General features: G+C 45.0%; 4 protein-coding genes across 4 annotated transcripts; 1 reads left to right on the top strand and 3 right to left on the bottom strand.

Annotated features, from left to right (window-relative positions):
• Positions 1-114: 114 nt before the first annotated feature.
• N7478_002228 (Dynamin) lies at positions 115-1,187 on the bottom strand (the record flags this gene model as incomplete). The annotated part of the gene is made up of 4 exons (XM_056918442.1): positions 115-306; positions 442-505; positions 634-825; positions 880-1,187. The coding sequence occupies 4 exons, from the start codon at positions 1,185-1,187 to the stop codon at positions 115-117; spliced, it is 756 nt and encodes a 251-aa protein (XP_056784053.1).
• Positions 1,188-3,005: 1,818 nt separating this feature from the next.
• N7478_002227 (uncharacterized protein) lies at positions 3,006-4,743 on the bottom strand (the record flags this gene model as incomplete). Its single annotated transcript, XM_056918441.1, has 4 exons — positions 3,006-3,699; positions 3,748-3,869; positions 3,927-4,231; positions 4,317-4,743. The coding sequence occupies 4 exons, from the start codon at positions 4,741-4,743 to the stop codon at positions 3,006-3,008; spliced, it is 1,548 nt and encodes a 515-aa protein (XP_056784052.1).
• Positions 4,744-5,299: 556 nt separating this feature from the next.
• Positions 5,300-7,390, bottom strand: N7478_002226 (catalase; the record flags this gene model as incomplete). The annotated part of the gene is made up of 11 exons (XM_056918440.1): positions 5,300-5,382; positions 5,461-5,889; positions 5,952-6,036; positions 6,089-6,376; positions 6,430-6,553; positions 6,605-6,612; positions 6,673-6,765; positions 6,822-7,032; positions 7,081-7,104; positions 7,175-7,304; positions 7,357-7,390. The coding sequence occupies 11 exons, from the start codon at positions 7,388-7,390 to the stop codon at positions 5,300-5,302; spliced, it is 1,509 nt and encodes a 502-aa protein (XP_056784051.1).
• Positions 7,391-8,824: 1,434 nt separating this feature from the next.
• Positions 8,825-10,579, top strand: N7478_002225 (GMC family oxidoreductase; the record flags this gene model as incomplete). Its single annotated transcript, XM_056918439.1, has 1 exon — positions 8,825-10,579. The coding sequence occupies one exon, from the start codon at positions 8,825-8,827 to the stop codon at positions 10,577-10,579; it is 1,755 nt and encodes a 584-aa protein (XP_056784050.1).
• Between the last annotated feature and the right edge of the window lie 650 nt (positions 10,580-11,229).

The following is an 11,229-nucleotide window of genomic DNA, read 5'->3' as shown; positions in this document are numbered from 1 at the left end:
ACAAAATCATTCGGAGCTATTTATTTCCAGCCATCATATAGATGGCCATTTCAGATTCATCCACGCACATTAACTAGTACCCAACTTCCATTGATAACAGCAGTACTATTCAAATTAAGACGAAAGAACCTTCTTTCCTGCTTCAAGATCATCAATCTCCTTCCCAAGTCGACGTCGCTTTTGTTGAGTTCCCGGGTCCTCCCCTGCTATTTCTGCCGGTTTCTCATTCGAAAGACTATTAACCCAGGATGCAGAGAGCAAATTCATAGGTGCCATCGGACCAGTCACCAAATGATAATCTGCTGCCTGCATACATATGGCGTCAACGAACCTTTTCCGGGCGACTTTGTAGTAGGAATGTAGAGTATCATGAATCTCAAGGGCCGCATGCTTTTCATTGCTCATGTGGTTTTGTTACGTCAGGTCACTCAGTCTAACTACCTTCACATTTGGGAGGGAACTGACAATCATCGGGGTAACTGTAGAGGTCACCCGTTTTTGTCGACTATTAGATAGTACAATTAGCTTCATAAACTTAAGAGGAAACAGAAAGAGACAGAAAGAAACAGGAAGACGACACGAAGACAATAAGGAAGACAACAAGAAGTCTAGGCCTCCAGAAGATAAACTCACCAGTTTTGAAGATTGTCATTGAGATAGTGATTGAAAGTCATCGGGGTACCATCGCGTTCGATTTTCAAAAGAAAATCAACATGTACAATAGACTCTCGATATCTGAACATTAGGTCATCCATCAGGTGGGCTTTTATGCCCAAAGCAATGCTTCTATCTTTGCAGACGGCTTCTAAAGCCTGTTGGATAAACCTATGAATCATACTGATCATGTCACTTATGTAGCCTTGTGCTATGGCTGGTCACTTAACGCTCTGCTCTTTCATCAGCGTGGGAAGTATTGAATAGTTGAAAGTGCCAATTTCGAATCCCCTTGAATCTTCATGAAGCCTTTCGATCCATTTGTGAATGTCATTTTTGAAGGTTTCATCCCAGCGTGGATGTTCCACATCAATGGGGCCATGAAGAATCTCCTCGATGTCACCATGCCCTTGGTCTTTTCGACTAGATATTTTACGAACAGGACTGCCACTACTCTCCTTGTCGGAGGCTGATTCGTCATCGGCATCCTTTGAGTCAACGTGGAATGAGTACTCATGTCCTCGGATAGCCATGTCTTCGGAGAATTTGGTGTTTCGAGTCGCAGCTATAGTTGCCAGTCTTAGGGTACGGTCTGTGAAAATATCGCTTGATCCATAAGTGTGTGATAAACAATCTTTGAAATATTTAGAAGGTTCTAAAAGACCCAATAGATTCGTTGCGAAGAAAAAAGAGAGATGAAGAGGGGTGGAGAGCTGGAGATGTACTAATTCCTTATATAGGGTTATGGGCGGAAACGCCCATTATGGGGACGGAGTTATTCTAAGAGATCAAAAAAGGATCAGTCTTTGTTTAAGACCACAAATTGAGTTTTAATGTTTTCTCATAGTGATTTTAAGGCAGAAATAGAAATTCAAATAATGTATTTGTCCACGTTGTCCAAACGCGGTTTCGGATGCCAGGCTCCGACCCCAAACGGGGCCTGGGGTGTAACTAATACGGTTAGACGCTTCATACGAAACGATATCTAGGAAGAAACAGCTATGGATAGAATACGGCTTTAATTATCGTTAATCCACCTGAAACTTTTCTAAGTTCCTATTCGCGGGCTGAATAGTTGTGTATGCATCAGTCCTTACATGCGGCTTCAAACCAAATGCAGTATGGCTTCCTCTCTAAACTTTCTGGCATCCTCAGCGGACTTAGTACTCTATTATTACGACCTATTTTAACTTATTGAAGATGGGTGTGTTAGAACCTAGTAGCCATTGAAGATTCCTTTTGAAGTATTGTTTGTGATATATAAATGAAGTTCTATCTAGAATATGCTCTTACGAGTCGAAAGGGTTATTTTACACGATCAACATAACATCAAATTATTCATATCATTTACTTTGACAAACAGACTGTTGGAGATGTTGTGCAATGACAGGATAATACAAAAGATAAACAGAGTGTATAAATGAATGAAAAGGAGTCGCTGCTAGGACATGTGAGAGGTAAGGAGTAAAAGAATGGTAAAGCCGATGTCCACAAGTTGAACAATCAAACCTGAACTTGATGTTTGATCGGTGGGCCTATCTACTATGGTGCTCATCTCTCACTAGATGTCTGTAACCGTGTCACGTGTCATCCTACTCCATCACCAGAACTTGAGAGAAGGAAACTCATCTTCAGCCTTATGGTTCGGAACAATGCCCAAAGCATTGTTACCCACATAGGATAACGACAAATCTGCCTCCTCCTCGCCCCTCTAGTAACAAGAAAGAAATTCCACTCAATCAGGCACTTCAAAGAAACCGCAATCGATTGCACCCGGATATCTCCGTGAGCTATAGGTATCTCCTGGGAGTCAGCATACAATCACTGACAAACAAGAGTGGGATCCTATCACTCATCCCCTCGTCCAACACTAACCATATTTCATGAATATGGTATAGAGCTCACCCTCGTCTCCTCAGGTTCCATAGACCTCCGAGTCTATATGAACCTTCAATTTCACCAGCGTAACAATTATGTCGACATTCGACACCATCACATTCGTCGCCACCTTACACATGGTCATTTCTGCTTCCCAAAAGCTGAGACAAATGAGCAAGCTGCGGATGATCTGGCGAAGCCTTTGGGCAAGTACAAACATGCGCAATTTCTTGAGTTATTGGCATGGCTCCGTTGCCGATGTTCTGAATAGATTCATTTTTTGTGTACAATACTTCTTAGCTACTTGGTTATGGCCTGATCCAGAGATAATTTCAACCCGCACAGTAAGCCATATGTACAGTTCCTGACATCATTTTCTTTGTCCGATGCGTTGACTTACGCCATGATCAAATAACGAAGTGAGACAAATTGAAAGTCTCAACACATGACACGACACAACTGTACACGCCGCATTAATGTCCGTGCATAGAAGACAAAAGTGAATCTGGCGTCCAACAATCATCTATTACTAAGATATTGTTGTTTCCAAGGCTGTTCAGAAGATTGAGGAGACACCTTTCGACACCCTGACGTGCTTGCAAACTCAATGTGCCTAGAACTTGCACCAGGTCCGTAACGTAATTCATTTTGGAGTCTCCATCCTCGAAAAGCGTGGCAAGGCTTTCAAATAGGACGATGCGCAAGTTGTAGACCGATCCCATCCACATGTGGTGTGAAGACCGTAGGCAGACCTCTAGTCCGTTCATCATGCTTGGTCCAGTGACTGTTGCTGACGCGCCATCGTATAAGTCAGATATCGAGTCTTGTATCAGCACGCTGAGAGAGAAGAGACAACTGAGCATATCCTCTTCCCACTCCATGACGTTCGTATCTGTAGACAAAGATGCCTCAGCGGATTCTTGAAAGTTTTGACGTAGAAGCTCAACTGCCGCATGTGCCGTAGGGTAACCAGAAAGCCCTGTGGAGTAAAACGATCCCATGAAAGTTCTCATGTCCTGGATAAATGATATCAGCCAAAGGCAGCGGATCTTCTGAATGTCGAGAGGATGTGTGTGCGGCGTAACTGGGGTTGATAAAGGCCGGTGCGAGATACGATCAAGATTATTTGTGGACTCGAGCCATGACGGTCGCGACATTAATGACACCCTACGAAGTCAGTATGGTAATCTCTATTCGGTTCAAATATGCACCCACAGGTAAACCACAAGCTCTAAACGCCAGTTGCCATGCAATGCCTCGACTCCACCTTTGGCATTGATCATCCTTTGTAAGCCATCACGATGGGTTTTCCAGTCTTTCACAGTACCCCAATATCGCTAAGACAAAGCTAATCAGTCGACTTCCAAATCAAGACTCGGACTAGAAACCCCTACCTCAAACGTGAGCAATCGAACAACAGCTGCAAAGGCATCGTCACACAGTTCTGTCTCCGGATCACTAAGCCAGAGCCGTAGTATCCTAAGAGCTTCAATCTTGTAACTCAGGGCATCAGAAGAATTCGTTCCTCGTCGGGGAAGAGTGCCACCGTACAAATGAGCCAAGTGCGCGGCTGAATGTGCCATGATGCAGTTGAAAGACGAAGCATTCGACAGGTCCAATGGGAACCAAACGTCTCTCATGGGATTAAATTCGGTGACGTTTAAGTCTTCGAACATCATAGCCGCATGCGTGCCTATCCCTGTATGAGGTGTAAAGTAAGCAAAAGCTCTTTGACAAATACACGTAGCCCATATTTTCAGCTTAAAAGAACGCCAAATACGCACAGTGATAGAGGAGTTTCTGATGCTGACTTGTCAAATGCACAGGACACGTCTGGAACGGGTCAGGCCGCGAGCTCGAAAGAGCATAGCTCATGCCGCACATCAGCTGGGCTGGGATACCAGCCCGTTGAGGTTTATCACCGACCACCTCCCTATCCGATCTCGCATCTCTATCGCTATCTCGGTGTAGCCCCAGCGACCTCCCCTCGTCTACGACATTCGTTACCTGTGGCAGTAAAGGTCGCGGCAAAGATGCTGCTTTCTGATGTGATGTTTTCGACTCCCGGTTCTGCCTATGTCTACCCTTCCAGTGCTGTCTCATCGCATGGCTCCGCGCTTCCGACTGATTGTTCTCTCCCACAAAAGTGAATTGGGATGTTCCTGACCTAGTTCCTCTTCCACTGGAGGGGCCGAAAGCCCGCGGAGACATGTCCAATTCTGGCTAAGGGACCCTAGTGGCTTCTTGAAGAAATGTGTAGTAGCAAAAAAGTACTGAGTGATGCCGAGATGCAGGTGAGATGCTCACCACATGTTAAAATGGCCAATCAAACCCGACCCGCCAACCTGTAAAAAAGCTAATGGTGAGCTCAACAGAGGCACGCCAAAGGGTACATTCGGCCCAGGGTGGGGCAAGCCCCGAGGTCTAGGCGACGTTTCGCCGGTTTTGATACGGAGGCCTATAACGCGATTATCGGACAAAGCAAGATTTGATTGGCGGATAAAATACTCTCGTAATTCAATGGTACTAGTACAATGGAATGTATTTTATTGCTCTATACTTGCAGCATTGGAGGATAGCAACCATAGCGGCAGATTATATTTGAGGGGGCGTTTGAATATCTATTATAATAAATTGGAGATATTATACTACATATTGGAATACACGTATTGTAACCTTGGAAGATAATCACTAAAATTGTCAATCCTATTATTTCTGTACGGCAGCCAGTTTCGGAGTCCGATGGACTATATGCAGATCCTTCTTCCTAATTCTGGACAGTCTTGATCACTGCTTCAGTACGCTCCTGCAACATGAACCCGAGATTATTATTGACACGTCCAAAGAGGCCTATAATCGAGGTTAGTCTCATTCTTCAATGGACAACGTCGCCGAAGGCGCAACGTTATGACTATTAATAAAACTTACTATAGACAGCCCTACGCAACTCAGGGTACTTGACACCCGTAAGACTACCGACAAGGTTTTCAATAACTCTATCTTGTTGACCAGAAACGCGCCCAAGGACCTCCCACAAGGCTGCAGGCTGAACAAAATCGTCGTCTGTGATCTCGCTTGTGTAAGCGGAGACCTCTCCCACCCACTTTTCATGATCGGTGTGTAGGGCCAGTGCAGAGGCTCTAATCCCCTTCGCGTCTTGGTAGAACTTGGTGGGCTTGATCCAGGAGCCAACATAGTTTGGGTCACCACCGTAATTATCGTCAAATCTCATGGCTCCGTCACGCTGAAAAGGACAGTAGACTTGCGCTTTCGCTGCGTTGGTTGGGAGTTGCTGGTAGTTGACGCCAAGGCGGTAGCGGGCTGCATCTGGATACGCGAATAGTCTTGCTTGCAGCACTTGGAAGAGTTAGCCTATTGGGATGATTTGTGAAGAGTGATTCTTTGGCTTTCCGACTTACCTGGATCGGCGGAGGCAGCGATGCCAGGCACCATCGTCGAGGGTGAGAATGCAGCCTGCTCGATGTCGGCGAAATAGTTTTGCGGCTGTTACAAGTCAATAACCGCAACCAAAAATTAGGGACTAATGAAGACTTACGTTGCGGTTCATGGTAAGACGGCCGATCTGCTGCAGAGGAAATTCCGTGTGCGACCAAACCTTGGTCATGTCGAAGATGTTCCACTTGTAATTCTCGGCTTCCTCGGGGCTCATCAGTTGGACATAGATATTCCATGTTGGATATTCACCTCTCTCAATTGCCTCAAACATGTCACGAATCATGAAATCAGGGTCCTCTCCGGCTATTCTGGTAGCTTCTTGAGAAGAGAGGTTCTCCACTCCTTGCTGTGTTTTCACGTGAATTTTAGCATATTTAAAAGAACCATCCTAAGTTACAAGTTAGTTGAATGCTTTGGTAAATGGTAGTGTTGGTTGCCTACTGGTTTGGTGAACTTATATGTATGTCCACTGTATGAATGCATATAGCGAACCGACTTTGGGGTGCCACGGTCACTGAACAGTATCAGAAGTTGATGGATACCCTCAGGGTTGCCGACATGGAAGCTATAGGATGATTAGTCTGGTAAACAATCGGAACTCGAGAATCTCACATACTCCCAGAACTGCAAAACTGATTAGTTTTGTATTTTCATGTATCAGGAAGAGAATCCAGGAAGACTTGCCATGTTTGCGTCGGGAAGATGCGTTTGAGGATGTCGCTTATGAGAGCGATTCAAAGAAGGAAACTTGAGTGGGTCGCGAATAAAGAAAACGGGCTAATTTAACAGATATTAGAGAAACATGAGAAGAACAAAAGAAAGAAACGACATACAGTATTGTTGAAAACAAAATCCTGGTTTCCCTCATCGGTGTAGAACTTCATGGCCCATCCGTGCACATCACGAGAAGTATCAGCAGATCCAGACTCGGGCCCAACAGTTGATACGCGCTGGAGTACTGGCGTCTTCTTTCCGACCTTGTTGAGAAAGCTGGCGCTGGTGAAGTCGGAACAGTCGCGGGTGGCTTCGAATTCCCCATAGGATCTACAAACATTTAACAAGATAATCCTCAAAAGGACGTTGTTGGCTTACCCGACAGCTTTGGCATGAACGACCCTTCGCAAACTTCAGCATCAGCACCCCGTAGCTACTTCAAAAAATATTATTGATCCGTCGGGTTATTTACCTCTCTGGGATTCTCTCGCGAGAGAAATGAGCCAAGGTCTCGATAAGCTGAGTATCCTGAAGCAAGCCGAGCCCACTTCCTTGTTTTCCACGCATCAGGACAGCCGATGCATTGTTTGCGAAAGGGCAACCTAACAATTATCAGCCTGGGGATGCAGAGAGAATATCGAGAAAGTCTTATACCCTCTGCCAAAGTATAATACTTATCGTCTGCCATGATTCGAAAGTTTTGACAATGATTATAAGGCAATCGAAATATACCGAAGTGAATATTTACAGCTGTTATCTTGACTTCGCGTGGGCGACCAACTCTTTATAGCCTCCATTCTGAAAACCTAGTATGCCGTACTGTGGTGAGATAGCGATATCTTGACTTGATTCTTAGTATTACACTTACACTTATCGGAGCTTGAGACAGACAGCTATACATCTAACTCCACATGAGGTGAGACATCAGAATCCACTGGTTCAATTGCGAAGTACCGGAAGAAACTGTCTCAAACGGTAGTACTAACTAATTCGGAATCGAATGATTACCGCTTCGTGAAAGGTATCGGATCGGCCAATTACCACTATCAAATTTTGAGAGCACAGAAATCGCAATTTCCGGAGATTGGAAATACCATCATATTGGGCTATAATTGGACTCTGGTACATGAAACTAATGTACGTTGGTCAAAATTTGGGAGGCAGAGGGGTAAAACGGTATTGCTGATTCAGGCTAATTCCTTCAAGGAACCGCTGCGGTCTAGACCAATCAGCTAATTTTGCAACTCTTATTTTAAATCTACCGCTGGCAGTGATAACTCATATTACACTCGATGCCAGCTTCAAAGAATCACTGTGGATTTATCTCGGGCTCCCCAGACCAGCCCTTCAATATGGGCCTAGATTGGCTACGCGGTTATGAGAGGTGCTAGAGTAGCGACGAGAACCAGTCCTTCAAAATCAAACTGATCTGAACGCGCAATAAAGAGATATTGCGATAATCAGAAGAAACAAATAGCATCAACGGTTGGGACTGCAGACCACGCCATGGATATGTGATATGATTGGCCAGATACTATTACCAAATTCGGCTTTATTGGTGGGGAATCCTGGAAGCTTAGAAGGGGCCCCACAAGCGATAGAGTCCTATCAAAATTGCCCTATCAAATGCATTAATGTCAGATAAAACATTTTTTTAAGAGAGAGGCAACTAGCGCACTTTCGCTTTCTCTCGCCGAGGTGACCGAGGGCGAATTGTGCTAATCATTATAAATCATGAGCATTGTTTGGTCCCATCACGGTAGTATGCCCTTGCTCGGGTTTAGTGACCTAAACAAAACATGATATGAGATGAAGTGTCTTTAAGACTGAAAGGGAAATACTATTAGACCAATGGTAGCGCATTGTATCAAGACGCGATATGAGACCAGCATAATGGAGCCGTGATCATCGGACTCTGTATCATATTGAATTTTTGGATTTGCTTGAAAGTACAGGTCAGCACGCTCGTAAAGTGGGACACAAGGGCATCATTAATCGCTCTAGGTTCCACAATGTGAGCGAGCAGTGTCACTATAAAAAGCTCGTTTGATCTTGACCTTCCTAAATTATCTGAGTTCAACTTCAATTTGAAATCGCATTTCGAAAGGCCTCCTTCGCAATCATGTCTGTTCAAGACGGTGCCCTCTTTGACTTTATTGTGGTCGGCGGTGGTACGGCAGGCAACATCGTCGCTTCTCGCCTTGCAGAAAACCCCAATGTCAGAATTCTCGTCGTCGAAGCTGGTATCGGAACCTCCAAGGATAATGAGGAAATTCGGACCCCCGCTCATGCGATGGATCTGCGTGGCAGCAAGTACGATTGGGCCTACAAAACTACCATAGTCAAGCGCGAAGACTACGAGCGCATTGAGAAGCCTAACACGCGTGGAAAGGCTCTTGGTGGTAGCTCATCCTTGAATTACTTCTCTTGGGTGCCTGGTTCAAAGGGTACCTTTGATATGTGGGAAGAATACGGTGGGAAAGAGTGGACTTGGGATCCACTCGTTCCCTATCTGCGAAAAAGTGTAACTTATCACGATGACGCGGGTCTTTATCCTCCAGAGCTTAAGAAGATTGGCGCCGGTGGCCCAATTCCAATCGCCCATGCCGACCTTATCCCGGAGATGAAGGGCTTTCGTGATCTCCTCACTAAAGCATGGCTATCTACCGGTGAGCCTCTCACGGAAAACATATACGATGGAGAGATGCGGGGCCTAGCTCATAGTGTCAACACTATTTATAAGGGCCGTCGCTCGGGGAGCTTCCTAGCAGTTGTGGATAAGCCAAATATTACTATACTTGCTGAGGTTCACTCGAAACAGCTTATTATCAATGATGCTGATACCACTCCCATTGCGAAGGGTGTTACTGTGATTGCCGCCTCTGGGCAGGAGCTGAATTTCTATGCTTCTCGTGAAGTTATCGTCTCTGAAGGTGTCTTCGAAACCCCTAAGCTTTTGATGCTCAGCGGTATCGGGCCGGCGCCAGAGTTGGACAAGCATAATATCCCGGTGATTGTTGATTCACCCCATGTTGGACAGCATCTGTTAGATCACCCTGGTGTTCCATTTGCTCTTCGTCTGAAAGACGATTTCTCAATGGACAGCCAAGTCTTGAGAAAGGGTCCACTACAGACCAAGGTTCTGGAAGCCTATTCTAAGGGAAATCGTCATCAAGGCCCAATGGGGTCATCTTTCCTCGAACTGATTGGTTTTCCTCGTATCGATAAATACCTAGAAAAGTCTCCTGAGTATCTTGAGGCAAAGGCTGCCAATGGTGGGCTTGATCCGTTCTGTCCATATGGCCAGCCCCATTTCGAGCTTGACTTCCTCCCTATCTTTGGCAGTGCCTTCCAGTGGCATTTCCCGCATCCAAACAAAGGTAGTTATATGACGGTCATGGTGGATCTTGTTCGACCTGTCTCCGAGGGCGGAGAAGTCACCCTCAACAGTACAAACCCTCTGCAGCAAGCTAATATCAACTTGAACTATTTCGAGAACGATCTTGATATTATTGCCATCCGTGAGGGTATCAGGTTTGCATATGATGTTCTCAGGAATGGTGAAGGGTTTAAGGACATCATTGTGGATGATTATCCATGGGATATGCCTCTTGACGACGACGAAGCCATGAAAAGAACAGTGCTAGATCGCTCCCAAACATCTTTCCACCCTTGTGGTACTGCCAGGCTCTCCAAGGATATCCAGCAAGGTGTGGTAGATGCGGGTCTAAAGGTCCACGGAATAAAGGGCCTGCGTGTTATTGATGCCTCCGTTATCCCTGTTATTCCTGACTGTCGCATTCAGAACTCAGTCTATATGGTGGCAGAGAAGGGTGCCGATGCTATCAAGGGTGACCATGGAGACCTCTACCACTAGACTGGCATTCTTTCCAGCCCTTTCAAGTCGGTCGCCCTTTTTTTCTTTCTTTTTCTAGACTGGGAAATCTTCGGGCTAGCAATGAAAGACATCAAGGAAAACTGAACGAGGGGTTGTATATATGATTCCACTCAGCTATTTCCACAATGGACTGGTAGTTAGTAATTTACATGATGCATGACTTGAATGTGCAGATAACCCACAAGTTTTTCAAAATAAATACTCTAGCCATGAAGACTCATAAACTAATTAATCGCGTGCAAGTTTTTATTCGGCAACAAATGATTTCCTCTTCATATCTAGTCTCTTGATGGAACTTTTAGTCCGGAACCGGAAATGCTAAATTTCATATGGAGCTTAAGAAAAAGTCACGCCAGTAAAGGTCTTCACATCTGGTGCGAATTTCATCCATCTAAATAGCAGTTAACTAAATAATGTACCTAACCAAATTGAACTCATTTGGTCTATTCCTATAGTCGCAATTGAATTGGCTCTCACAATTGCAATGATAGCAACGACGATGCCCCAGTACTTGACAACCGTTTAAACAAGAACTATGAAATCCAAGCATTCACCTCTCGCAAAAACTCCTATTTTCAGCATCCAATATACTAACTAATCACAATACCCATTCCAATCAATCTCAGGGT

The sequence above is a fragment of the Penicillium angulare genome (genome assembly GCF_028827245.1).
Source record: "Penicillium angulare strain IBT 27051 chromosome Unknown utg000002l_segment0_segment0, whole genome shotgun sequence".
Taxonomy (NCBI): domain Eukaryota; kingdom Fungi; phylum Ascomycota; class Eurotiomycetes; order Eurotiales; family Aspergillaceae; genus Penicillium; species Penicillium angulare.
This window is presented reverse-complemented; position numbering and strand designations above follow the sequence as displayed.